Here is a 27,489-nt window from a genome sequence, read left to right on the forward strand (position 1 = left end):
CCGCGACGGGCGGGGCGCGGGAACGGGCGACGGCCGCGGTGACGCGCGGCGGGCCCGGAGCCAATAGGGGGCGGGCTCGGCGCTGATGGACGGGGCTAGCGGCCAGTGGCGAGGCGCTGGCCGCACTTCCCGTCGGGGAGAGAGTGTAATATGGCGAAGACCTACGATTACCTGTTCAAGCTGCTGCTGATCGGGGACTCGGGGGTGGGGAAGACCTGTGTCCTGTTCCGCTTCTCCGAGGACGCCTTCAACTCAACTTTCATCTCCACCATAGGTAGCGGGGCCGGGGAGCGGCCGGGGACGCCGGAGGCCCGGGCCGGGCGCGCCCCTGAAGGGCTGGGGCTGAGGGAGCGGCTGGGCCGGACGGATCCAGGGATCTGAGAGGGTCGAGGGGACCGGAGGGGAGAAGAGCAGCCGCCTCCACCGCCTTTCGGGAGTTCCCGGGCTTTGGGGGGAGGGAACCAAGTGCCCATTTTGCAGTTAGGGAGACTGAGGCTCCAACCCTCAGCCTGGTCGTCAGGAAGTACGTGTCTTGGGCTGGGGTCCTGGCGCCGGTCATCTAGTTCTGTCCACACAGCAGCCCTCGAAGCTGTCTTTTGGAGTCAGAAGTGAAACAGGCTTGGGGAGTAGGCCATAGGAAGAGGCCTATGACATCTGATCTTATTAAGCATTTACTGTGTGCTAGCCGCTTTATGTGCATTATCACACTCTCCAGTCCTCAGTGTTAGGTGCTTTTATGAGCCCGTCTCACAAACGAGGAATTTGAGGCCCAGGGAGGGACGAGACTCACCCAAGGTCAGAGTATGCTGGTGGCATAGATGGAATTTTGAATCCATGTGGGTCTAACCCCAAAACTCAAGGCTCGACCATCCCAGAGAGATGTGAGCACTCACCCCCAGCGCAACCACAGCTGGTCCATCTGAGGGCCAGAACTCTAAACCAGCTCTCTCCTGCTCTTTTCTTCTGGAATGTTCAGGGGTTAAGCCCCTCTCCCTGACCCTGTTTCCCCCATGGGTGAATTTCCTCTAGAAGGAATGGTGAGAAGGAGTCTGGAGGCTTTCTCTGCCCAACCTTCCATCACTTGAGGGTGACAGCAATGGCGACTGACAGCTGCCTGCCCTAGGACCTGTCATCCCCAAGGAGATGCCAGATAGAAAACTTCAGTGAGAAACCAAAATCAGCCGCTGCCACAGACAGCCCTGACTTCCCTATCTTGAGGCCCAGGACACCGGTTGTCACTTTGCAGAACAGCCTTTCCCACAGAGCCAGCCCACATTGTGGTTGAACAGAATTGGCTTGTTGCTTCTCAGTTCTGATATCCACAAAAGTGGAGCTGACTTCTCCCCATGCCACAAAAACAGCCTTTGCCCATGTGAAAATGTTTGACCTGGAAGTAACACTGATCAAGTGGAGTGGCCTGTGAGCTCTGCAGCCTTACTTCAGAATGGTCACCAAGCCCAAGAGTTGATTCTGAATGGGGAAAACCTAGGGACCAGGTTTTGCTTTACCCATGTGTAACTTGAACCCAATCACTTATCTCCCTGAACCCCATGATGAGCTGCTCTTTCCAACCTTGCCCTCCTCCTGTAAAGCTACACTTTACAATTATATGCCATGCAGAGGAGAGAGAATTGGACTGGAAATGGCCATGCCTGCTTTCCAGCCACTGTTTGCCCTTGAACAAGCACTTAGTCTCTCTGAGCCCTGTTTCTTTGGTTTAGGAGTAACACTGTCTGCCTTGACCAGTGCCCTGGATGGTTGAGGATCAGAAATGTACAGTGAATAAGGGGTTGTCATTATGGCCAGAGGCTGCCTGGAGGAAGCAGAATGGCTCCTGCAGTGATAGCATCCCATCCTTGGACACAGATGTTTCTGATTCCTCCCCCTCCACCATCCCAAGGTCAAACTTCAGGATAACCCTTGCATCTCTACCAATCAGGAAGTGATGTTAAGGCCTGTCAGGCTGTGGATTGCTCTCAACCCAGACCTCAGTTTCCCAGCATCAGAGACTTCCTGTTCAGCACAAGGACTAGTGAGATAAGTTCAGTAATTGGGCTTTTTGTTTGGTTCCTAATTCTTGACCAGAAAACCCAGTCTAGCACTTGAGGGCTCTGAGGAGACTGGCCTCCACTTCCAGACAAAGACATGACTTGGGCAAGGTCACCTGGGGAGGTAGAGGTGGCCCTTGAACCCAGAATCCCTCTCTCCCACCTTGGTATTCCCATTACATTTGTAGTTTTCCTGCAGGCCTCTGTCTTCTAAGAAAATTTAATTCATCTTGACCTTGAAGTAATGGCCTCATAATTCTTAGCCTTGTAAAGTTTACACTTCCTAATTAAATTTGGTTTGTTAGTGAAACCCAGGAAGAGGAGAGGACAAAGTGTTGCTGTAGGACTTTGCCGATGAAACAGTGCTTTTTGATTTTCTAGGTCCCTGTGCGTCTGTGACAGGAGGTGTGGGGGGTGTTTTAGGAAGGAACAGCACTGGGCCTCTTAGTCCTAAAATACAACTGAATGCATAAAGGTGATTCTCTGTTGGCACTAAGTGTACCTCTGGATTTTCTTTATAGATCAGGGATTAAGTGGCTGTTTGTTTACTGCCCATGTTTCATTTTGCCAAAGCCTATTCTCATAAGCTCCATCGATCGTTTGTGGTGTGAACTTGGCCCCGTGGCTCCTGGAATTGGTTCTTTACAGCCTGGCTCAGCTTCCACTGTCTCCTCAGGGCCCCATTCACTCATTCCTTCAGTAAGACAGATGGCGTAGCATCAAAGTGCTTCGTAAACCACACAGCGCCACGTAGACCCCGTTGCTCTTAGTTCTGTTGTCCTGCCATCCTTCCTGACACCTGCCGTGTGTCAGCAGGGCTGCCGGGGCTGCAGAGATGACTCGGATGAATCAGAGGGAAACAGAAATGTAACAAGGCCTGTAGTCAAGGTGTGTGTGCAGGACTGGGCGATCAGTTTTTAGCAAATACGTAGTTGGCCTCTGCCATGCTGAATTACTGGAGACACAGCCGTGAGCGAGACGTCTGAGTCCCTGCCCTCCTGGAGCTTATGTTGTAGTGGGCAAACTTCACGTGCAGGCTGATATTCCCTGTGGTCCCCTGGACAGTTCCTGAGGTGGCCAGGGATGGAATTAGCATCCCCATCATCAGTTCTGAGGGGTCAAGCCAGGCTTCAGCCTCAAGGCTTCATGGGTGGAGATTTGGGCTGTTTGCCCTCCATGCAGGGCATTCAGATGGGCAAGTTTTATCCCCGGGTTCATGCAGCAAGTATGCACTGTCAGGGATAAGTGCATGAAGAAGAAAAAGAAGTGGGAGGAGAGAGAGTGAGGATGGTCAGGAAGGCTCCCCGGAGGAGGTGACTTGAACAAGAGACCTGAGTGAAGGGCCCGGAGAGCCAGGTAGCTGTGGAAGGAAACATTGCAAGAACAGGAAGAGCAAGCATGAGAGCCCCGAGGCCAGATCGTGCTAGGGATATTTAGGAAGCAGTCACGTGAGCCACGGGTGCGGAGAGGTGGCCAGGCTGGGCAGGACCTGGGAGCACACACGCAACTCTTCTCACTTTATTCTGGGGCTGAGGGGGTGGTGGGAAGCCAGTGGAAAGTGTTTTTTTCTTAACAGTTTTATTGAGATACAATTCATGAACCATAGAGTTCATCCATTTAAAGCATACAAGTAAGCAGCTTTTAGTATATTCACAGAGTTGTACAACCATCACCGCAGCCAATTCTAGAACATTTTTGTTATGACAAAAAGAAACCTCAAACCCCTTATCAACCCCCTGAATCTCCCATTCCCCCTGCAACCCCTGATGACCGCTGATCTCCTCTTTGCCTGGATTTGCCTGTTCTGGAGAATTCATACGAATGGGGTCCTGCGCTCTGTGACCTTTCATGTCTGGCTTCTTTCACTCAGCATGATGTTCTCAAGGTTCATCCATGTTGCAGTGTGTGTCAGGATTTCGTTCCTTTTCATGGCTGAGTAGTAGTATGGATGGACCCCATTTTGTTCATCCATCCATTGGCAGACACACTGGAAGGTTTGGAACAGAGGTTAGCTTTGTGACATGGTTGAATGTGGTTTGGAAAGCCTGGGAGGGAACTGAGGGGGTAGGAACCTGGAGAGCACCTGAAGAGGCTGAAAGGTCACCCTGGTCTTGGGCAAAGCGGACAAGGGGGGGCAGGGTGAGGAAAGCTTCTTGGAAGGTGACCTTCCAGCATGTCCTAAAGGAGAAAGTTTGTTGGACTGACAGGTGGGCAGAGTGGGGACCGCCTGCAGAGAGGGAACAGCAGGTGGGGAAGCTGGAGGCCTGGAGGCCGTGGGGGCGACATTGTGGGGTGTCATGGGGCTCCATGCCCTGTGTGCCTGGAGGGCCTGGTGCTGGGTGGCGGGAAGCGTGGGGCTCTGGCCTGCAAAGTGTTCTATGGAGGCCCACCCTGAGAGGCAGCCCGGTGGGGAGAGGGGATAGAACAAGGCTTTGGCACCTGAAGTACCTGGGTTTGCCTACCAGCTGTGCCGCTTGCGGCTTCACTCTGGGCAGCTGTCTGCCCTCTGAACCTCAGCCTCCCCTTCCATGAGAGAAGAAAGCTCTCCAGGTGCCTCCAGATTTGTTGTGATTCCGAGAATCCACGTGCGTGGTGCCGGACAGGTGCTCCATAAGCCGTGGATGCTGTTAGCTGTGCAGGTCGGCAGTGCCCGCCTCAGATGCAGCTTCGAAAATGGGCTGACAGTGATGTGCCTTTTTTTTTTTCCTTTTCTTTCAGGAATTGACTTTAAAATTAGGACCATAGAGCTCGATGGCAAGAGAATTAAGCTGCAAATATGGTAAGAGTCGTTGCCACCATCAGCCCCTTCGCCAGTGAGCACTTACAGCCAGAAGCCCTGTGCCTCTTTCCCCCTCCCTGTGACCATGGCCTCCATCTCTTTGTGCCCAGCCATACACGTCAGGCTTTCTTCAGAAACCTCAGGGACTGTGCTTTGCTGGTTACTGGGGCCTGGAGTCTGTGTCAGCACCTTCGGGGGACATAGCTGCTAGTCCTGGTTAGCTCAGCATTCCGGTGTGGGCACAGCTGGGTCTGGGCTTTCCTGTGGCCTACTTCCATTGAACTTGGAGAGCCCTCTGTGCCCAGGCAGTGATGGAGGCTGCGGGGCAGCGAAATTCCCCAGCCCAGCATTTCCTCTTGAGCCTACCAGCTCGCTGAAGGAGGCCAGACATCATTTCCTCTCTTCTGTCGTGGGGAACCCCAGGCCTAACTTCTCTAATGCACAGACCCGAAACCCCAGAACCAAAAATAAACTGAGGCCCGGGCCCAGTGGTGAGACCCATTTCTATTCCACTTACCTGGGGCTGATTCCTTGTGATACATCAAATTAGAGCTGTTGTGAATCCCTGTCACTGACGCCAACTGTGGTCTGTTGCGCATGGCAGCAGGAAGGCTGAGCTCACGTGGTCAGATGGAGGGGAGTCCCTCCCTATAGCCACGTCACTGGCAGGGAAGTATGTGCCCTGAGCCAAGTTAAAGAGAAGTCCTATTTGAGAGGGTGGTGCATTCTCCCAGTCCCGGCAAGCACCTGTGGTGAGAGAAGCTGCCGTGAGAGGGGCCACGGAGCCACCCTCCCTGCAGCGTGTCTCCCTCACCCCAGCGTCAGAGCACGAGCATTGCCCTGCTTGCCAAGTGCGTCCCCTCGGCTTCCATGGCGTTCACCTCTGACTCAGACTTTAGAGTCCAGATCTGGATGAGGCCTAACGCCCTGTTAGTTGGGAATCAGGCAGTTTCTGGCTGCCTCTAGAAGTACCTCTACCTGCCACGCGTGGCTCCCAGCAGCCTTGGTGCCTGAAGTCCAAAGTGACACCGCGGCCGCAGGCAGAAGTTTCGCTTTCTTCTTCCCCTCTCTTCCTCCTTCTGCTCTTAGCAGTATCCACGGGGTTAGAGACTTTCCTAGACTGGGGCCACGGTTGAGAATAAAATGACTGTTTGTAACCACTAATGTCACCTGCTGTTGGCATCAGAAAGTCAGCAGAGCCCCAAGTGAGGGGCTTCTGTTGTGGTCCAGAGAGGCAGCGCCCTCGGCAGGGCAGGAAGGGGGTGCAGGGTCGTGAAAGGAACCCTGGGTCCAGAGACAAAAGACTTGGGTCTTGCCCTGGCTCTGCCACCAATCAGGGAAGTCCTCTTCATCCCAAACACTGAATACCCTCCGTGCCAGGAGCTGGGCTGGGCACGGCGTGTCTCACCCCGGTGTCGCCTCTGCACTGATGAGGAAGGGCTTTCTCCCTGGCCTCCACCGAAACAGCAAGTGCAGAAGTGCGTCCGGGGCCCTGCTGAGGTTGCCCAGCTCAGCCCACCCGCCATGGAACCAGCCCTTTCCAGACCCGTGTGGCTCTGGACTTTCACAGATAATACCTGACTTGGCTCTTCGGTGACCCAGAAACTCTGAGGAGAATCTCTAGGAAACAGAGGAGTCCTAGGGGGACATGGGACATGACTTTAGGCCTAGTGGGGCAGGTCCTTAACACCTCTGAGTCACCGCTTCGTTCTCTGTAAGAATAGGGAGAATGGGGCTGCTGCCGCGGGGCAGAACGGTGAATCAGGAAATGACCCGTGAGAAAGCAGGGTGTCCATCCTGGGTAGATGTCCGTTGTCCCCACTATAATGATTATTCATGTTTGCTGTCACTGGTATCCCTTTTTCTGCTTTAGGGACACAGCTGGTCAGGAACGGTTTCGGACGATCACGACAGCCTACTACAGGGGCGCAATGGTATGGATTGGTTTTTGTTTCTTTTTCTTTTTTTTTTTAAAGTCAAAATGAACATCACCGTCTTGAATACCAAAACCTGGATCTTTCTGGGGAGTCCATGCTCAGGGTTCTCAGGAGTCCTCAGTCCCAGGTTAATTTCAGGAGAAGACTGTGTGCCCTGCCCCCACATACATCCTCTTCTGCTTTAGAGACAATGCAGGGTTTAAGGAAACCTAATTCTTTGGGAATGAGGGAAGACTCAGGAAGCCGGTTCTTCCAGGTGAGGTCAGTGAAGTTGGAGATGGCATGCCCCAACACTTAGGAGCATTCACGTGGCCCACGTAGTCTCTATGGAATCTGCTATTGAAGACTTGAAGAACAATCCAGGAGCTGACTTGTTCTGGGCTGTTGGCCATTATATTTGTCACCTGGGCCAGAGGCAGGGTGATGTGATAGGAAGACTCATTCCTCATCCCTCCAGTACTTTTACTGAGCACCTTCTCTAGGCCAGGCCTGAGCTAGATGTAGAGGACGACCTGGAATGGGCTTCAAGTGGGTTGTGCGTGTGTGAGGCATGTACAGAGCTGAGTGCTCAGGGGCCAGAGGGAGAGGGAGGCAGATGCCTGCAGCCTGGCTCAGTGCCTCGCGTCACCCTCTGAGCTCCATCTCCTGACTTGGAAAGTGGGACAGAGAACAGGACTGTGTTCCAGGCAGCAGTGAGGATGGATGGCCAGCTCCCCCTTTCCAGCTTCCACTGCACCCTGCCCTTCCCAGTGTACACCCCATCCTACAACTGCATAGATGCCTGTTTCCTCCATTAGACCATCAGCTCTGTGAGGGCAGGACCACATCTTGGTCACTGTCACGTGCCCTGTGCCCGGGACCATGGTGGGTATGTGGTGGGTGTTTAGGAAATACTGGCGGACTACAGAAATGAATGAAGGCATTAAGTATTTAGAGTATCCTACATAGCTTCTGAAACATAATAGAAACTCAGTCATGTGGGTTGCAACCTTAGCACTCCTCATTAAAATTTATTTACTCATTTTCCTTTCACCTTGCTGTCCTCTAGTGAAGCAGGGGCCTCGGGGATCTGGGGTCCTGGGGGAGCTTCTACTGTGTGGCCTCAAGTAGGCCCCATCCCTGTCTGGCCTGAAAGAGCTCCCCACTGACCCATTCACTGAGCCCCTTCCTGGGCCAGCTGCTGGGCCCAGGTCTTGGCCATTAACCCCTGAGCATGGGTGCCATGGTTATCCCCATTTTACAGATGGGGGACCTGAGGCTCAGCATGGTTTCGTGCCCTGCTTAAGTTCACGCAAAGGGTAGATGGCTAGGCCAGTACTGATTGGTTGTCTCCAGTGCCCACATCCTCAGCCAGCCCCTGGTGACACTAGGCTGAGCCATTTGTGTGGCCCTGTCCAGCCCCAAGTGTTTGTGGTTTGCAGCCCTAGATCTGTGCTAACCTGTATAGAAGCCAGCAACCACGTGTGGCTCTTTGAGTTTAAATTGATTAAAATAAGAAATCGAGCCCCTTAGTAGGACCAGGTGCATTTTAGCTACCCCAGAGCCATGTGAGGCCAGTGGTAACCTCGTGGGACAGCTCAGAGAACATTGCCACCATGGAAGCCATCATCCTTTCCCTGTATAGTACTAGACTCTTGGGTCCCAAATTTGGGCAACATTTGATGTCTCTTGTCCCATCATGAGCTTACAGCCTGATATGGGGAGCTGTGCCCAACGAGGGCTGGGAAAATGATCATTTGGAGCTCCAATGAGAGTTTCCAGGAGGACCTGGAACAGAGTGATCCCGTGCTTTCTAGGGACTTCTCTTTCCTGATAGAGCTCTACCCACTGCCCACACCCCTTGGTTGGTGAATATCTGGGACCTTGGAATCTTGAGCCTGTGGCATCAACTTGCTGGTGGTGGCCAGAGTCCTGGGCCAGCAGAGGGGCCAGTCCCTGGATAAACAAGTGGAAAGGCCTCGGGACCCTGTGTCATTTCTTGCCCCTGATGACCAGAGGGCAACTGCGGGGCAGAGGCCTCCACAATGCTTGACTTACGGAGTCTGCATGCCAGAGTCTTCTACTCAAGCTGGCCTTGGCTGGGGCGTGGTGGACAGCGCAGCCACTGAAAGCTCCGTTGAGTTATCCCGCAAGTGGCCACTGCTCAGTCTCCCCAAGAAAGCCCTGAGAAAGGGCCCCCAGATGGCATTTTTGAGGGGTCCTGGCCATGGCTGTAGTTGTGGCAGGCTACGAGGCCACTGTGTGCCCCCTAAGGTTCATGGCCAGGATTCGGGATTGCAGTGGCTGTCTTGCCCCGTCTTTGAGGTTTTGTCACATAGTCTCCCAGTGATCCCCCCGCAGCACCCACATCCCGTGTTCTTACTCTGCAGACTCAGGTAGCCTCAGAGACTTCCTAGCTAGCACCAGAGGTCATGGGTGTGGGCTGGCCCCTTGGAGGGGGTAACCTGAGGGAATTGAGTAAGCCAGGCCGGGGCAGGACAGCTGGGGCCATGGGCCTCAAAGGTGGCCCTCAGCATTGCTTGGTCCTGATGAGGGCCTAGGGCGGTTCCTAACGGGAGGTGGTGTGATCAGCTTCTTCAGAGTTAGCCTTGCCTGGGCTTCAGTCTTAAAGGTCACTTCTGTGCACCTCAGTTTCCCTTGTATCAAGCAAGGATATTTGCCCTGCTCAGTGATGGCAAGATCGTGGGCCCAGGTGGAGGTAGGTTCACTGTGCAGCTCTTTCGGGACCCCTGGACTGCCTCCTGGGTGCTCATGCATTGGTTATGGAACCTCGGGCCTCAGTGCTGCCCAGCCCTGTGCTCCAAGCTGGCCCCCACTTAGGTGGAGTCACTGGAACGCACAAGGGTGTCAGGGTTCAGGCCCCAGTTGTGCCCTTTACCCTTTCATGGGATGGGAGATGAGCCTAGCCATCCCCACACCTCAAGGTCCTCATCTGCAGAGTGGGGACCGTGGCACCCATGTGACCAGGACCTGTGTGGCTTCAAGGAGACCCTGCTGTAGTACCTGGCACATAGCAGATGCCAGATGATAGGTCATGCTAGAGTGCCCAGAGGAGACTCAGGCAGGGTGGGGTGAGGGAGAGTGGGCGTGAGAGGGGCCCAGTGGGCACCGGGGCCATGGAGCACAGCATGCAGGGCAGGGAGCTGTGGGACATGAGGCTGGGAGGTCGGCAGGACCTTGTGGGCTGCCAGAGCGTGGGCCATACTTAACCTGCTGGCACTGGGGAGCCTGTAAGGCTCGTTTATAAGCATGAGTTTGGTGGGATCTGGTCTGTAGGGTGAAGGGTCACCTTGGTGGCTAGGTAGACAGGACTAGAGCCTGGGAGACCGGGGAGGAGCTGGTGCTGCAGTCCAGCAGAAGGACGGGCCGCAGGGGTGGAGTGGAGGGAGTTTGTGGGAGGGGTGTCCTGTTGGGGTCCGTCCCAGCCACCCCACCTTGCTGGGGGCCTCCCCCTCAGCTCGCAGCTTGTGCAGTGCACGTGTCTGTCTCCCTCCGCTCAGGGCATCATGCTGGTCTATGACATCACCAACGAGAAATCCTTTGACAACATCCGGAACTGGATTCGGAACATTGAGGAGGTAAGGCTTGCAACCCGTCACATGCACAGGAACTTCATACATGTCCTCTCCTCAGTCCCCACCCCAGGGCTGCGTGGTTCACAGATGAGATCACTGAGGCACAGAGACCCCTAGAAGTCACTTGCCAAGAGCCCCGTAGCTAGGGACGTACGCAGAATGGGGACTAGAAGCCAGGCAGCTGACGCTGGAGACCACACGTGGGCCTGGCCTCATCATACGGTGGCCCTGAAAGCCCATTTCCCCGGCGGGGCTGTTGGGTTTGGGCAGTGTCTCAGTCATGAGAGAAGGGATATCCAAGCTCTTGATCACCATGAGCATTTGGTGCTTTGCAGAAAAGGAAGGTTCTGGAATAGGCATGACCCTTGTGTCTGGTGGATGTGGTGGGGAGGCATTTCCGACAGTGCTGAGTTTCAGCAGAGCAGGGTGTGAGCTGGTCTGAGCTACCTGTGTTCCGGCCACAGCTCTTATAGTGCAGCCGGCTGGGAAGGAGGGTCTGCTAGCTTCACCTTCCGGGCCCAGAGTTGGTGTCCTCGCCTTTCGGCTCCCCATAGAGCTTGCTGTCACCTGCAGAGCCGCCTTGGACGGTGGCACTTGCGGCTCTTGATGACTCATCAAGTGGGGCTTCAGGTCTGAGGTGCAGCCAGAGGACTTCACCCATCCATAAAGCCATGGCCAAAGGTCACGTCACTGCTGGCCTCTGAGCAGTGGCACCAGGCTGCCGTCCTGACACCCCCACATTGGCTGGCTGGTGGCTGGGCCCTGGCTGAGGACGAGGAACTGCTCCTGTTGGTCTTTGTGGAAACTCGCTATTTCTGGCCAGTGGGCGAGAGGGGGCCTTGCAGTTAACAGGAAGTTAGGCAGGGAGCAGTGAAGCGTGTCTCACCAAGACCAGATCTGAGCTATACAGTGAAGGTCCTTTTCCATACCCAGGTCCTTCGGGAAGCGCAGACTCCTCCACTGGGGCCTGGGAAAAGGTTGGAGGAGGAGCTCTGATCAGGCATTGTGTGAGGGGGGGCAGTTGTGGGAGCGCCAGGGGATGGGGAAGTACCCAGGGCTGGCTGAGGTGGGGGGGGCCACCCCCAAACAGGCGTTGCCCACTTCCAGAGCCCAAACAGAGCGAGCTGGAGTGGGGCAGAAGATCCCAGGACAGCAGCTGGGGCCTCCAGCAGAGGAGCCAGAGAGGGAGGGAGGCGAGCAGGGGGAAATAGCCCAGCCTCGCTTGCCTCCCGTAGGCCAGACCCTGCCAGGAGCCCAAGGATGGCCTCAGATCCTGGGTGACACGGCCCATAGAGAAGCTGTCCTCAGCAGCCGGAAGGCATGTGCTTGGTCAGAGTATTAGAACCTGGACTCTGCTCTTACTGGCTGTGTGACCTGAACAGACCATGACTCAGCCTCTCAGCTTCAGCTTGTCACCTGTACAAGGCTGTGCTAGCAGTCTTGGCCCACCACGCTGATTTCAGGGGACAGACTGCGTGTTGGCCTGTAGTCCCGTCTGACCTCTCACTTCCCCTGTCTGCCCCTCCCCCCCAGCATGCTTCTGCAGATGTCGAAAAGATGATACTCGGGAACAAGTGTGACGTGAACGACAAGAGACAAGTTTCCAAGGAACGGGGAGAAAAGGTGGGCACGGCAACCGGCTTGGGCCTGGTGCCTCGTGGCAGAGGGACTTCAGGGTTTTAGGGTTCTCTGCATGGAGGCCTGTTCTGCCGCAAACGGTCCCCAATTGCTCGCTGATGGAGTGGGCTTTGGGGGAGATTCCTTCACAGTGTTTCTGAACATAAAATGACCCACCATCCTGGCTTGTACAAGACTGAGGGGACCTGGGACTCAGGACTTTGCCAGGCAAACCAGGACACTTTGGTTGCGCCAGTGTGATGCTTTCCTTGAGAAGGAAGAGTGGAAAGCACTCACCCAGCTGGGCTTCTGTCTAAAGACTGCAAGCACGAGGGCTTCTGGGGTGTGCTCTGCGTGCTCCCATATGGCATCTGGTGGGAACCTGTTGAGACCACAGGGAGCAGGGGACACGAGCCATGGTTTGAACCAGGCCCCCTCCATCTTCCTGCCAGGGACGCTCACCCATTCACCACCTGCTCTCCACTCGGGGCTTGAGGGAGCAGCCCAGGAGGTCACATCCATGGCCTGAGACCCCCCCCCAACTTCCTTGCTCCCCACTTGGTGGTTTGTGGCGTTCAGGGGCGCCTGGTGGCTGAGGTGCACGTGTGTGTCTCCCTTCCTCACAGCTGGCCCTGGACTACGGAATCAAGTTCATGGAGACCAGTGCGAAGGCCAACATCAATGTGGAGAACGTAAGTCCTGGGCCCACAGCACGGACCCCTCTGGGCTGAGGGACAGGCTGCCTCCTCTGGGGAGGCTCTTCCAGAGGGACTGACCTCAGGCTCCGGGCTGTCTTATTAGCCAGGTGGCCGGTAGGCGGTTTTGGGGCATTGCCATATGCCAGGCCCCTTGGGGGAACCGCTGCCATGTTGTGACATCAGCAGGTGCAGGGCCTGGCTGGCCACCTAGGGTATTACCTCAGTGGCTCTTGGGCAGCCCTGGGGAGCAGGCACAGTTTTGCAGGTGGAGAAACTGAGCCTCGGACAGACCCAGCTGACTGGTGCCGAGGCCTGGCTCCAAGTTTGTGCTCTTAGCCATGCCACCCACCCAGACAGGCCCTAGTCGCAGCCCAGATGGAGTAGGGAGCCCTGGCTGAGCCTCGGACCAGGCCACCCTCTCTTCTCCACGGGGATGCCAACCTCGCAGCTAACCTGCCAATCTCCATCCCACCACCCAGTGATCTTTCTAAAGTGGATCTTCCCTGTCACTCCTGAGCTCAACCCCGTACTCCTGGCATAGAAGGCCCTCCCTTACCAGCCCCAGCCAGTGTGCACCGCCCACGGCTTGGGCCTCGCCCACCACTCTCCATCCCGGGCCACCTGTGCAGCACCCTCCTCGTACCCTCTATTCCCTCAGGGCCCAGTCCAAGTGGGCCCTCCTCAGGGAAACTTCTTGTCTTCCAGCACCCAAGTCACCCTCCACAACAGAACTTTCCACATCATGCGGCCCCCAAAAGGGCCAGGTCGAGCTTTTGTCAAGCATGGGGAGACAAACCTTTCACCTGGTACCAGCCCTTCCTGGCCTTCTGCTGGCAGGGACCCCAGATGAAGCTTGTTTGGCTAAGAACGACTTGTCCTTCTTTCTGCCCTGCCCCTGCCCATCAAGAAGCAGGGGCAAAAGTGGACAGAACACAGGAGTCTGGGATGGAAAGCTAGGTCCTCCTCCTGGATCCTTCCTTCAGACAAGTCACTGACCCCTTTGAACCTGAGTTTCCTTTCCGTCCAGTCAGGGTGTCCCCATGTCCCAGGTCATTGGCTCAGGGGAGGTGGCGGTACAGGTTGACAGGAGTAGCCCAGTAGTGGCAGGAGATGGGGCTGGACAGGGGACACCCACACCCAGGGAGCTGCCCTAATGCTGCCCCCCTCTTCCACCATGGTCCCACCACATCTCCTACACGGAGCAGCCCGGAACCGGCAAGCCCCTCTCTGCTCCCTGCTCCAGGGACATTAATGACATGCTTATTCCACAGGCATTTTTCACTCTCGCCAGAGACATCAAAGCAAAAATGGACAAAAAATTGGTGAGTGTATGTCCTTTTTTGAATCCTTGCACGGCTCCCTGTTGGAGCCAGCTGTCCTTGGCCCCAGTGCTGTGATGCATCTCCGGGCAGATCTGCGCATTAGGGCCCAGCCAGACCTGGTAGGGCATCTCTGGGAAGGGGCCAAGAGTTAGCAGGAGAGGTGTGGGCCTCCACACCCGGATGCGCTGCTCTGTTCCGTCCTTCCTCCCTGGCTCAGAGCTGCTCCGTGCCAGGTGCTGTCTGCCAAGCACGCGGGCTAGCCGGGGACACAGGGCCCTTTCCACCCCGCCTGGGAGAAAGAGCCTCCTGCACAAAAGCCCCAGGCAGCCCAGAGCCACAGCCCACCCTGTGACGAGGCCGCCAGCAGGCCTGTGTTTGCCAGCCACCGGCTCTCCGTATCAATGAGTCCATCCCCAATTCTGTAGGCCGGGACAGCTCTGTGACCTTCAGTAGGGCCCTGGGGCCTCAGAGAGGTCATGCCCGGATTCCTCCCCATCCACCCTTTTTGTTTGTTTTCTGGCTTTTTTGTTTCATAGTGCCAGGCGCTCAGTATTTCTAGAGCTGCCTTTGGTCGTGTGTGCATACTTGACTATACTTTGGGCATGTTTAGCACCTAAACACTGCTGTGAGTCTTGCTCCAGAGCCTCCAGCCCAGTGGCCACTCTTCCCCGACCCTTTCCCACCCCTCGTTGTCTGATACGAGAGCATAAAGCCAGCTATGTGTCGCTGGAGTTACATCTGGTCACACAAAACGGCACGTAGGACACAAAACACCACTCAGGTAGTTCACATCTGATTTAAAACGTGCTTTCGTAATTCTCAGGTGCTGTGAACGGAATCATAAGGGATATGATCAATTTAGTAGCAGCCTTTTAGCCGAAACAGGAAGCAATCCACGTACACAAACACACTGACCAGCAACAGTGTGTCATTTTCCTATCCTTTCTTTCCTCTTCAACATGACAGTAAAATCGAGATTCTTTTTTTTTTTTAAAGATTTATTTATTTATTTGAGAGAGAGAGAATGAGAGAGAGCACATGAGAGGGGGGAGGGTCAGAGGGAGAAGCAGACTCCCTGCCGAGCAGGGAGCCCGATGTGGGACTCGATCCAGGGACTCCAGGATCATGACCTGAGCCGAAGGCAGTCGCTTAACCAACTGAGCCACCCAGGCGCCCTAAAATCGAGATTCTTGATGATCCCTCTGCCACTTGCCCCCTGGCAGTTAGGCTAAGCGTTGTGGTGACGCTCTGTTTTCCTCGGCCCGTGGATCACCTCCGTAGAGCATGAAGCACTGATGTGCAGCCGTAGTCCTTGCATTTCCTCTTTTTCTAAACCGAATTGCAAATCGCAGACGGTTAAATTCCTACTCATTTCTGAACCGAATTGCAAATCACAGACGGTTAAATTCCTACAAAACACCTTCGTCTACATTCGGAGTCGTCTATATTCAGAGTCGCAGCCCCGTGCCACTTCCTCTCTGCCTTTTCTTTTTAATTGAAACATAATTGACATGTAACATCGTGCAAGTGTGAGGCGTACGATACATTGCTCTTAATATGTTGATATTCTGAAATATGATTACTGCAGTAGCGTGAGCTAACACCTTCATCACCTCCCATAATTATCATTTCTTCTTTGTGTTGAGAACAATTACGATCGAGTCTCTTAGCAACTCTGAAGTTGATAATACGGTGTCATAGAGTCAACACAGTACTATTGACTATAATCACTGCGCCGTGCCTTAGCTCTCCAGAGCGTATTTATCTCCTAGGTGCAAGCTCGTATCTGTCTTACATCACTGATGCGGCCAGCTCTGCCCACCCCTGTCTTCTCTCTCTCGAGAGCATCCTAGAAAGCCGGGCTCCGCCAGCGCCCACCCTACTCCCAGACCTCCGGCGCTTCCCCGCTCTGCCCAGCCCAGTGCTCCTCACTGCACTGAGCGCAAACTCCATACCGCCTAGGCTGCTGCCGCCCTCCCCACCTTCTCATCCCGCTGCGTCCCTGTCGTCTGCTCCAGCCACACTGGCCCTTTCCTGTTCCTTGAACCCTCCCCGCCATGTTCATTTGGACTTTCCCCTCCCCCTGCAGTGCTCCCCTCCTGCATCAGCGTCCTGGGGCTACCGCAGCACATTCCCGTAACAATCTCAGCAGCTTCCACAACACATGCGTGTAAAAGTTCCGGAGGTCACAAGTCGGAAACGGGTCTGACCGGACTAAGACCAAGGTGTCGGCAGGGGAGAACCCGTTTCCTTGCCTTGTCCAGCTCCTAGAGGCCATTCCTTGCTTTGTGAGCCCTTCCTCCATCTTCTGAGCCAGCCGCTCAGCATCTCTCTGACCCTGCTTCCTTCGTCCCCACTCTCCACCACAGCTGGGAAGTTGCTCTGCTTTTAAGGAGTCACAGCGTTCGATGGGGCCCACCTGGATGATCCAGGCCGCTCTCCCCATCTCAGCTCAAACACATCTGCAAAGTCCTTCCCCTGTGTCAGATTTCCTTCACAGGTTCCAGGGACGAGGGCGTGGACGTCTTGGGGGGCAGTTACTCCACTGACCACAACCCTGGACTGTCCCTGGCCTCACTTCACGAGGCCTCTGTTCAGATACTGCCCTCAAAACGCTTCTCCACTCTCTGCCTGTTCTCTCTCATTACTCGCTGCTATGGGAAATCACTGCTTATTTGTAGACCCGTGCGATTTGTCTCCCTGTACGGTGTGAACTCCCCAAGGCAGGACCATTTGCCCACCCCTGCATGCCCAGTGTCCACACAATGACCTTGCACAGCATAGGCATTCAATGGTTACTTGAATAAATTCGGGTTTTACTTCAGAGCAAAAAGATGAGAAGGAATTAGTCAAAGAAAAGGGGACTAAACCATGCAAACAGGGTGGAACGGGAGAAAATAGGATCTGAGTTGCCAGGGTAGGCAGGGGCCAGATGACAGGCAGAGGCTTCAAATGCTGTGTGAGGGACTTAGGGCATTCCCCCTGAAAATGGGGGAGCATGGGTGGGTTTCAGTATGGACTGAGTGGACAAGATTAGAGTTTAGGGCCTACAGTACAAGCTGTGGGGCAGAAGGTGGACAAGGGGAGAGGTGGTGAGTCAGAGCCTTGGCACAGGGACGTGGAGACCAGCTGGGTGTGAGTGGCATTGTGACCTTGAACCCAACCCCGCTCTTCCCCCCCCCCCCAATCTTAGAGGACAGTCTTTCTGCTGCCCCTGGGCTGCCTCACTGGGAGGGACTCAGCACAGTTGGGTAGATGGATGGAGAGAAGGAAGTAGGGAAAGGAGGTTGAGATGGGTGGGGTGAGCAAATGGTGGGAAAGATATTGAAGGGGGGATGGGCAGGCGAGTAAGAAGAGTGGAAGAATGGATGGTTGGAAAGGGGAGGTAGGTAGCAGATATGTGGGTCTGAGAAAAGTGAGTTGTCAGTTGGAAGGGACAGTTGGCTGGTTGGAAGGTGACGGAGGTTTGACAAATGGGAGGGGATAGAGGGGTGGGTGGACTGGCAGATGGGTGGTTGGTTGGTTCATTGGTTGGTTAAGAGACATAGAGCTGATGCTCAGCCATGACCTCAGAAAACTTTTTGCCATTTCAGGAAGGCAATAGTCCCCAAGGGAGCAACCAGGGAGTCAAAATCACACCAGACCAGCAGAAGAGGAGCGGCTTTTTCCGATGTGTTCTTCTGTGAGGAACGCTGCCTTACTCTGAGCCTCGCTCTGCGTGGCTGACTGTGCCTGTCCGGAGTGAGTCCGTCACTCAGCCGGGGCCCTCCCCCTCCAACACTCCCTGCCGTGCCGCGGCCACTGGGCCCATGGCCACCAGACACAATTGAGAAATTGTTTATTTTAGTAACTGTCTGATCTTTTTCAACTTTGGAGATGGAATAAGTTAAGAATTTGCTATTTTTCCCTCGATGTCTGCTGAACGGGTCCTCTCGTCGTGTAACCAGAGAGAAAGATGGAGTTGAGGTGTGGCCATCAACATCAGCCAACATGGTGGGCCTCCATCTCCAGGCCTTTAATCCTCATCTCATTGCAATACAAGCAAAGCCCCACCGGGAAGCCTGTTCACATCCCCAGCACAGAAGCCAGGCCCCCAGAGGCCAGTGAGGGTTCCGGGAGTTCCAGGCTCCACACCCTGAGCGAGGCGACGCATGCCGGGCCCACGAAGCGTCCACCTAGCACATCTGACGCCTACTTTCTCCTCTTCTGTCTGGTTTGGACAAGTGACTAAAACCATTCCCCCCCCACACACCCCCCCTATTCTTCTCAACTGTCAAACCAAACCAAAGGGAAGCACAAATTACGGAAATCCTGAGGAAAGAAGCTTGGGGCGGCCCTTCCTGTTCACAGCCAGGTGCTGTCCTAGTCCGGCGGGGCCTGGGCATGGTCAGCAGGCCTCTCGGCATTCCCCGCCCGAGCGCCGAGGGCCGCAGGTGACCCTGAACGCGCAACCACACACGGTCCAGCTGTGCTTGGGGCATCTGCCTCTTGGCGCCCCAGGCAGCCCCCCGACGCCTCTTCCCTCCCGCTGTCTCCAAATCGGACGTACTTTCTAGCTGAGATTTTTATTTTTCCAGATCTGTAGTGTCATGAAGTGATTCTGTCTTTGATTCCCAGCGGCAGACCCAGGTGACTGGGAGCTCGTGCGCACCTCTGGCCGGACGGGCCCGAAGCGTGAGGCCGCGCTTGGCGCGGGCCGAGGCACAAGCAACAGACTGACCGCGGAGCAGTCTGAGTTGGTTTTTAACTGCCATCACCCGGTTCTGTTGTGGCAGCTCTACCCTCCCGTAGCGACTGCAACGGGACCGGTAACCAGGTCGGAGGGGCGTCAGCCGGGAGCCTTTCTTTCTCTCCCCCACCCGCCCCCCCAAGCTGCTGTCAGTCCAAGCCATTGGCGTTGTAGTTTTTTCTTTTGTGAATTAAAACCAACATACCAGCAATAGTCTGCTCTCCCCTGAAATCTCTTAACATGCTCTGTTTACATCGATAAATGCACTTAAGGAAAACAAACAAATTAAAGCTCATTTGAAAGTTAACAGTTTTTTTTTTTTTTTTTACAGCTTATCTTATTTCTTGGTTGTAATTTCATCTGTAAGATTAGAGATTGGACTAGATTAAAGGTAATGGATATTTATGTCCCCACGTCCCCTGTAGGGCACTGGGTCGAGGGTCCTCAGGAGGCCTGTCATTTAAAGTGGGAGCCGTTCCACTTTTGCACGCCTTGGCTCTCGTCTGCTCCTCAAGTGTGCCAGGTTCACCCCTACCCCAGGTGTAGACAGGATCAAAGAGGAGGTCGGTTACCCCGAGCTCTGAGGAGATGCAAGTGTGACCCAAAGACTGACTTGGAAGAAGCAGCTTCCCGACCCCCAGCTCTGCCCTCACGCACCCCCGCCCCCCAGGAGAACGGAGAGGTGTACGCCCCCACAGCACCACTGTGGGACATCACGTTCCCTGTTGAACCTGCCTGATCAGCATCAGACCCCATCGTGCCCCCACCATTCTCTCATCTGCATCCTTGCCGGCACCCATTTTGCCAAGTCAAGTGCTGGGTTCCGAGCCCTGTCCTCCCCCCAGCACAGCCACGGGCTGAGCCTCAGTCTCCTCGTCGGTAAAATAGGCATGAGCCAGCAAGATGGTGCCTCTCAGCCTGGGATAGACGCCTGGTAAGCACTGAGAGATGAGCTGCCGTCAACATCCTGGTCATCATCCTCATTATCAGCATCACTATTTGTCTTGTGCCCCAAGAGGAAAACTCACTCCTCTCTTCACATCTTGTCTCTTTATGGGGCACAAGTCCCATAAATAGCTCTCGGCACTGAGCTGGAAGTATTTGCCCCAATAGGCCCCAATTTTGTCCCCATTGCTCCCAACCAGGTCACACTGGGGTCCTTGAACTCCTCAGTCCCGCCTGAGACCCAGCCTTTTCCTCAGAGAGTCACTAGGACTTCGATGCGGTGGCATGCAGGGAAGTGGCTCTTCCACTCTTGTCCCCTTGTACCGGGAAAGAGGACACCTTGACTTTTTTTTTTTTTTAAGATTTATTTATTTATTTATTTGACAGAGAGAGACACAGCGAGAGAGGGAACACAAGCAAGGGGAGTGGGAGAGGGAGGAGCAGGCTTCCCGCTGAGCGGGGAGCCCGATGCGGGGCTCGATGCAGGGCTCCATGCGGGGCTCCATGCCAGGACCCTGGGATCATGACCTGAGCCGAAGGCAGACGCTTAACGACTGAGCCACCCAGGTGCTCCTTTTTTTTTTTTTTTTTAAATAACATCTTTATTGAGATGTAATCTGCACATGGAACAATCCACCCACCAAAGTGCAATTAAGTGGTCTTCAGTGTATTCTCAGAGTTGCGCGGCTGTCACCACGGTCCATTCTAGAACGTTTTCATCACCCCATCCCCACAAGCAGTCTCTCCCCATGCCCCCCGCCCAGCCCCCCTGCAACCATTAGTCTTCTTTCTGTCTCTGCATTCGCCTGTCCTGGACATTTCACGTAAATGAAATCATACACTGTGTGGCCTTTTGTATGGGGCCTCTTCTGCTCTGCATGATTCTCTAGATCCATCACGTTGTAGCATGTGTCCTTTTTATGGCTGAGTAATATTCCATCGTGTGCATGGACCACCATCTGTGGTGGCCATTCGGTTATTTCCACCTTCTGGACGCCTGAGCTGTCTCTTCCTCCAGTGTGTCAGGTGTATTCCTACCCCAAGCCTTTGCCCTTGCTGTTCCCTCTTGTGCAAGCCTTTTCCACGTGGGGACTTGTGCGGTAACCATGTCCCCATGGACTGCGGGCTCCAGTGGGCAGGGACAGTGCTCATCTTGTCTGCCCCGTCCCCAGCATCTAGCATGGTGCCCGCAGTTGGGGCTCAGCCAATGTTTGTGGAGTGAATGGATTCATGAACAGAATGAAAGCCTTGTAGGACGACAGGATGGTTGAAAACACATAAAGCTCAGCATTGGCAGAGCCTGACTGCCCCACCCCTTGTACAGGGCTGAGAAGGCACTGTGGTCCCTACCACACGAGCCACCCCACGTGGGGCCATGAAAGTCCTCCTTGCCAGCTGAGGCCCCCAGTGAAAAGCCCAGAGCTGACACCAGAGCAGGAGGGGCCCTGGAGTCCCAGCCCCCCTGCATCCCCCTGCTGGTCCTTTTCCGGAAGTTCCTCTGGCGGCCACCTCTCCGCTCACAGTTTTGAGGACTGTGGTCACCGAGGGGTGGGGGATGATTCTGTTGTGACATTCTCAGGGGAGGACTTCAGTTTGTGTAAGACCACATCTCCCAAGCAGGTCAGGGTTATCAGGGTGGAGCCCTCTGTGGTGGGGCCTCAGGGGGCCGGGCCAGAAGTGGCCTGAGACACCCCATGTTTCTGGAGACTGCACTGCATGCAAATGAGACCAGGCTTTCTAAGGGATCAGGGTCTCCTGGGCTGGTGCGAGCCCCTCCCCAACAGCGTTGTTCCTTATCATCGGGGCTGGTAGCTGACTCACTGGGCTATGGAGGGCACGGAGGTGACGCTCAAGTGGCCCAAGGTGGCCCAGCCTGTGCAGTATGGAGTCCCAACTTCTGTCTCCCCAGCCAGGCACAAAGGCATCAGATTAAGTCACAGTGAAGAGTCCCGATTTTACCCTTGACTGAGCCCCACACCGCATGCTTGAAGGTTGTTCCTGTCGTCATCACGTGATTAAGGAGGGCTGTTATGCCCACTTCTCAGTTAAGGAAAACGAGGCCCAGAGAGGTTGAGAGAGTCACCCAAGGCTACCCAGTGGGGTGAGTAAGAAGCCAGGTTCCACGTGTCTCCTGCTTGGGCCTTACGGACCCGAAGACTCCAGACCAGGCCACCCCCACGGCCCTTGAGCCTGCAGTGGGGGCTATCTGGACTGGCTGGCCCCGGGTGATAAGGCCCCGGAGGGGAGGCCCCCAGCTCGGCCACCAGGGTCTGGGCTATTTCTGCCTAAAAGGGGAGAAGGAAGTGGTTTTGCCCCTGGGCTGGGGCGGGAGGTGCAGCCAGCACACATCCGGGGCTGCCTGGTCCGTTAGACTTGTACAAGTGCCTACGGTGGGTATCGGGCTCCCCAGAATGTTCTGGGTTTTTTTTTAAATCTGAAGAAAAAAATGAATACAATAATAACGAATATATAATAATCCAGCCCAGACTATAACGGTCTAGATGCCAACAGAATCGTAAAATATCATTTTAAGTGTGATTTTTTTTTTTTTGGTGTGTTTTGTTTTGTTACAGAGGAAGTCATAATGTGGCCGTGTGCGCATAATGAGGCCCCAGCCTGTCCAGGCTTGACCCTGCCTCAGGGCCTTTGTCCGTGCTCTTCCCTCCACCTATAGCCCTCTCTTTTTGCAACCCACAATCAAGTTACCTCCTACCTGCCCCCAAGTGCCTCTTGCTCTGGATCAGCTAAGCCCCCTCTGAGGGTTCTTGCAACTCCAGACCCTCCTTCCTGACAGACTGTCTGCTTCGAAACATTAATCATTTCTTACTCTTCATTGCTTGCTAGATTATAGATGCCGGGAGGGTGGGGCTTGCACCTCTTGGGGTCCCCTCTCTGTCCCCTAGGATCTGGCACACAGTAGGTGCTCAATAAAGGCTTGTCATGGGTGAAGCAAGGGTGTCCCTCCACCCGCAGCTCAGCAGCTTTGTTGGACAGAGGGCAACCAGAGTTGTCCCGGTCCCGCCCCTGGGGCTCACCTGCTTAAGGAAACAGGAACAGCCTGGGGGCAGCAGCCCCACCCCGCTGACTGATGTGTGACCCTGAATCGAAACCAAGGCTCCTGCAGGCTCTGAGGACAGCAAGAGGGAGAGCCTCAGCTGCCCAGGGATCTCCCAGGTAAGTGCCGCGTGGGAATCCCTCACCAGCCCCATACCCACTTCTGTGCCTGCCCCATGCTGGGTGAGGCTGGGGCCCCAGGAGCCTCAGCTCCACCCCAGATTTCTAGAAGAAGGAGCATGGGAGCCAGTCTGGGCCAGAAGGAGGGGCAGGGTGGTAGAGACCAGAAAAGCCGGAGGAATTTTCAGTGGGAGCTGACCATTGAAAAATGGAGCTGGGGCTGGGAGAAGGGCATTCCTGGCAGGGAAACAGCATGGGCCAAGGTGTGGAGGGAAAGAGAGCTTGGTCAGTTTGGGGTACAGCAAGGATGTCCTTAGGGCTGGAGTACCGGGCACAAGGAGATGGGGGAGGCCCCAATGTCAGGGTCAGGAAGCTGAAACTTAGTATGGATTCATTCATCCCTGGATAGTTATTCATCAGCAGACACCCCTGCACCCTCATCTGTGCCTGCCCAGCATCAGGTAGTGCTGGGACCCAGAAAAATCCAAAAGGACCTAGCCCTGGGCCGGGTCTCTAGGAGCCCTTGATGTGAGGGCGACGGAGCTTTGTGCATTTGGGCCTATTGATAGTAAATGCCTGGGGGCAGTCGCCCAGGCCCGTAAGCTTCCCACAGACATCTCCCCTTGCCAAACCAATGTGACAACAGAACCGATCCCTGCGGTTCTTAGGGTTGCAAGCTGCCCATCAGTCATAACCATCTGGAAACTTCGAAGAAAAAAAATCTGTTACTTACCAGCCCTGACATGTACACAGCCAGGGGGCACACAGCCAGGTTGCTGAGAGAGAAACAGGCAGCGCACATGGCCCCAGGGTTCTGCTTTTATTGGGGTTGAAGGTGGGGGGCTAGGGTTTTGGGGGCTCACTCCTTATTGGTGAATATAAACTGTAAGAGCAGGAATTTAAAGCATGGGAAGAGAGAAAAAGAAAGAAGGGGGGAAAAAGTGATCCAAATGGCCAGTTATCTAAATCAACCAGGATGTCTAAAACAAAAGAGCCTCATGACGGGAATGTGGGGTGGGGGTGGGGGGTGGACGGCGGGAGCATCCTGGCTCTTTATCTTGTTATGTGGCTTGCAGTGTGTTTATTCGCGATAGACTTCATTGAGTTAAAGCAGATGACTTGGCAGTCAAAGAAAGCTTAAGTCAGGCACTTGAATTACAGAAAGAAAAGCCAACTGTCAGGACTCACACTGCACACGGACACTTGAGCTCCACGAGGCAAGGCTAGGCAAAACTTAGGCAGGAACAGAGGGGAAGATGGGAGACAGAGAAGGGGGCCAAGGCTTTGTCTAGGTGAAGAGAAAGGAAAGCTGCCTGGAGGAGGGTATATTTTTGCTGGGTCTTGAAGGATAAATAGGAGTTCTCCCAGGTGGAAAAAAGAACAAACCTGTATATATTACCCCAGGCTAGGACACTACTGGGTTCATGAATATTTATTATATACCCAGACTGTATAGTTCTGAACCAACTGTACTTTCCCAGGTAAATATCGTCATATCCCCAAACTAAAGATGAAACTGAAGGCACAGAGATATTAAGTGACTCACCCAAGGTCACACAGCAGCTAAGTGGGGGAGCTGGGGCTGGACCCCAGGCTATCTGGCTTTGATTCCAGGCTCTTGATTGCTTTGTCACCCTGCTTTATTAAATATTTCTTAATAGATCTCTTTAATTTTACTCGTCCTAGAATGCCTTTGGGCCTCTCCCCGGAGGGCATGCTCAACATCTGTCTTCTGGCAGAAGGAAGTCAATATTGACCGGGTTAGTCAATATGTTCCCACCCTCTGGAAACAGCCCAGTAACAGTGACCTTCTGCAATATTGAAACATTAGATAGGGTCAGTGTTGGGTGTGGGCCAGGTTTGGGACAGAATGAAGGGTCACCGTGAAGGGTCATGAGCAGACCACCCAGCAGGGCATGACCCTGTTGCTGGTTTTGTGTTGATTTGATACTCTTTTATAAATCAGGACTATTATTTTTCTTCGGCTCCTTGTCATTGGCTCATAAAGTCCAGTGTTATCCTGAGCTTAAAACTGTCGAAACTCATGTGAATTAATGTTTTTGCACCTGACACATTACAGGTGTGCCTCTGGGGGCCATCAGACATGACAATGTTGGGAGCAAAGGGAATTACTTGGGGCCACATCTCTTTATGGTTTCTTCACTTACCATTTTGCCATGTCCACATCCCTCCTGGGACATTGATATTTATTTAAATAAAGTCAGTTCTTTTTTTTTTTAGAAAGTATTTGGGAGAGAGAACTAGCAGGAGGGGAAGAGGGAAAGGGAGAGAGACTCCCTAGCAGACTCCACGCTGAGTGCGGAGCCCAATGCAGAGCTCCATCTCAGGACCCTGAAATCGCGCCCTGAGCCAAAACCAAGAGTCAGACGCTTAATCGACTGCGCCACCCAGACACCCCTCAATAAAGTCAGTTTTTAAGCTTAAATGCATATATTTATAAAGGGAGCTTTCTTTCTTTTTTTTTTTATTAAAGATTTTACTTATTTGACAAAGAGAGACACAGCGAGAGAGGGAACACAAGCAGGGGGGAGTGGGAGAGGGAGAAGCAGACTTCCGGCAGAGCAGGGAGCCTGATGCGGGGCTCGATCCCAGGACCCTGGGATCATGACCTGAGCCGAAGGCAGACGCTTAACGACTGAGCCACCCAGGCGCCCCTAAAGGGAGCTTTCTAACACTTGTAGTAATGCTATAATAAGAATAGAAGGACAAGGAAAAATTCTTGGGGGATTTTTGGAAGGAGCCAACGAATGAATGCATAGGAGGTGCTCAAGAAACACAAACCAGGTTCAAGCCCGTTGCTCTGGCCAGTTTGGAGGACTTAACCAAGGAGGAGGCACCATGAGCTCTAAGAACAAAACAAAGTACAGGAGGTGGACCAGGCTTGACCCTCTCTCTCCTCCCTCTTACTGCCAGGTAACCGCTCCCCAGGAAGCCATGACAGAAGTGGGAAAGCTGCCCCCACCACTGCCCCCACGACTGGACTGGTTCGTGCAGACACAGGTGGTTCAGCTGGCCCAAGAAGGGGTCCCCGCATGGTTCCACGGTGCCATCTCGAGAGAGTAAGCACACACACACCTTCCACCCTGCCCTTCACCCTCTTTCCTTGTCTGCCCCCACCTTGGGCAGATTTTCTGCAGAATTCTGGGCTCGGCTTCGTGAAAAGACCTCTGAAGTCCCGGGCGGGAGGGGACTCAGTGTGTGACCAGGGCCAGTTACTTCCCATCCCTGGACCTCAGCTCTCTCTGTACTAGTGACCACCAGACCAGCACTGCCAGGGACCCATCCCCCAAGGCCAGGTATCCATAATCAATGATGGCAGGATGCAGCCTCTGAATCCTTCTTAACACAGTTTCCCAAACAGCTGCTCTCATTCCATCAGGGACATGACCTACGTGCACTTTCTACATTGGACTGAGTTCTGAGGACATGAACAAACTCACCTCATTAGTCACCTTCTTCGTCCTAAATGAACGAAGAGAAGAACGTCTATGGCCACCGTTAGCATGTAGGGACATGGAGAGAACGTTGTGAAAGCCACAGAGAGGGCTAATTGACCACTTTCTCTGAGTTCTGGCGGGGGGGGGGGCGTCCCTAAGAACATACTGTGAGCCACATGTTGCCATTTTAAAGTTTTTAGTAGCTATATTAAAAGAAGTAAAAAGAAACAGTTGCAATTAATTTTAATCCTATCTTTTCTTCAACCCAGTATATCCAGGATATTATCACTTCAATGTGAGTACTAAAAGCTCATCCATGAGACAGTATACGTTCCTTTATTTTGTAGTAAGTCTTGAAAATCTGGTATCCTACGCCAAAAGCACATCTTAATTCGGACCAGTCATATTAAGTACTCAGTAGCTACACGTAGTCAGTGGCCTCTGGAGTAGACAGCTCGGGTCTCAAGTCTCCCCATCTTGTCCTATAGAAGGCCACCTTCCTCTCTGTGAACCCATGATAACAATAGTAATGATGATAGTGAATACTAGTAATAATTTGGCAAGCAGTTACCAGGTATATGGGTATTTCAGGCATTGGGAAGCCAGGCAGGGGCTGTGGGGGATAGGAGAAAGTCTGTCCTGGGGTCAAGGTCATCAGAGGCCTTCTGCCACTGATGGGAACACCCCTGTGCCTGAACATCCCAAGGTCTGAAACAACAACAACAACAAAGGGTTTTAGGTTTGTTCAGTCCTGGGATGACGGGTGAACCAGGAGTCTGACCAGTATGCTGGGCAGCTGGATCGCAGCCATCTCCCCCCTGTGTGTGTCCTTCCAGGGACGCCGAGAATTTGCTGGAGTTACAGCCACTGGGATCCTTTCTCATTAGAGTGAGTCACAGCCACGTGGGCTACACACTGTCCTACAAGTAAGGCCCGGGCTAGGGGCCAGGGAAGGGGCAGCAGGGCTCCAGGGCTTCCTGGGAGGGGGCAAGGGATGCTTCATACCACAACTGCTCAGAGAGCAACTGGTGTAAAGTTCTGGCCAAAGCTGGCTGCAGTGAGCAGCTGCAGGTCTGGCTGTAACCAGCAGATGGGGGCTTGGTGGTAACAGCCTGTGTGTCTGAGAACAGGGGCTGCTGGGAGCCCAAGAGTAGCTACGTCCCTCCCCTAACCTCCTCCCGCTCCCCGCCCCCAACCCCTTAGCCAT

The 27,489-nt window shown here is 54.1% G+C and overlaps 2 protein-coding genes and 1 long non-coding RNA gene across 6 annotated transcripts in view; 2 read left to right on the forward strand and 1 right to left on the reverse strand.

Annotated features, from left to right (window-relative positions):
- RAB8A (RAB8A, member RAS oncogene family) lies at window positions 1–19,012 on the forward strand. Its single transcript, XM_006736066.3, has 8 exons — window positions 1–274; window positions 4,767–4,827; window positions 6,701–6,761; window positions 10,265–10,342; window positions 11,873–11,962; window positions 12,583–12,648; window positions 13,926–13,976; window positions 17,570–19,012. The coding sequence occupies exons 1-8, from the start codon at window positions 151–153 to the stop codon at window positions 17,660–17,662; spliced, it is 624 nt and encodes a 207-aa protein (XP_006736129.1). The 5' UTR covers window positions 1–150; the 3' UTR covers window positions 17,663–19,012.
- LOC145720604 (uncharacterized) lies at window positions 14,954–23,760 on the reverse strand. The gene is made up of 2 exons (XR_014143686.1): window positions 23,558–23,760; window positions 14,954–15,305 (listed from the first exon to the last, which is right to left on the reverse strand). It is a non-coding gene; the product is annotated as an uncharacterized LOC145720604 (long non-coding RNA).
- Window positions 21,372–27,489, forward strand: part of HSH2D (hematopoietic SH2 domain containing) — a 10,555-nt gene continuing 4,437 nt past the window's right edge. Inside the window, exons 1-5 of one of the 4 annotated variants that reach the window (XM_081814694.1) lie at window positions 21,381–21,751; window positions 22,224–22,824; window positions 24,511–24,584; window positions 25,759–25,904; window positions 27,119–27,208. In XM_081814694.1, the coding sequence (XP_081670820.1) occupies window positions 25,780–25,904; window positions 27,119–27,208 (215 nt within the window). In that variant the 5' untranslated portion in view covers window positions 21,381–21,751; window positions 22,224–22,824; window positions 24,511–24,584; window positions 25,759–25,779. Of the gene's footprint in view, window positions 21,752–22,166; window positions 22,825–24,510; window positions 24,585–25,758; window positions 25,905–27,118; window positions 27,209–27,489 lie in introns of those variants that run through there. The other 3 variants (XM_081814700.1, XM_081814682.1, XM_081814690.1) reach the window with 3 other exon arrangements.

Source organism: Leptonychotes weddellii, chromosome 1 (assembly GCF_054177405.1).
Source record: "Leptonychotes weddellii isolate Sample4059 chromosome 1, ASM5417740v2, whole genome shotgun sequence".
Classification (NCBI taxonomy): Eukaryota; Metazoa; Chordata; class Mammalia; order Carnivora; family Phocidae; genus Leptonychotes; species Leptonychotes weddellii.

Excerpts from the sequence above, each read along its gene's own strand:
- RAB8A (XM_006736066.3), top strand. The coding sequence starts at position 151 with ATGGCGAAGACCTACGATTACCTGTTCAAGCTGCTGCTGATCGGGGAC. Across the intron at positions 4,828-6,700 it reads AGAATTAAGCTGCAAATATG|GGACACAGCTGGTCAGGAAC; the intron begins GTAAGAGTCGTT and ends TTTCTGCTTTAG. Across the intron at positions 11,963-12,582 it reads CCAAGGAACGGGGAGAAAAG|CTGGCCCTGGACTACGGAAT; the intron begins GTGGGCACGGCA and ends CCTTCCTCACAG.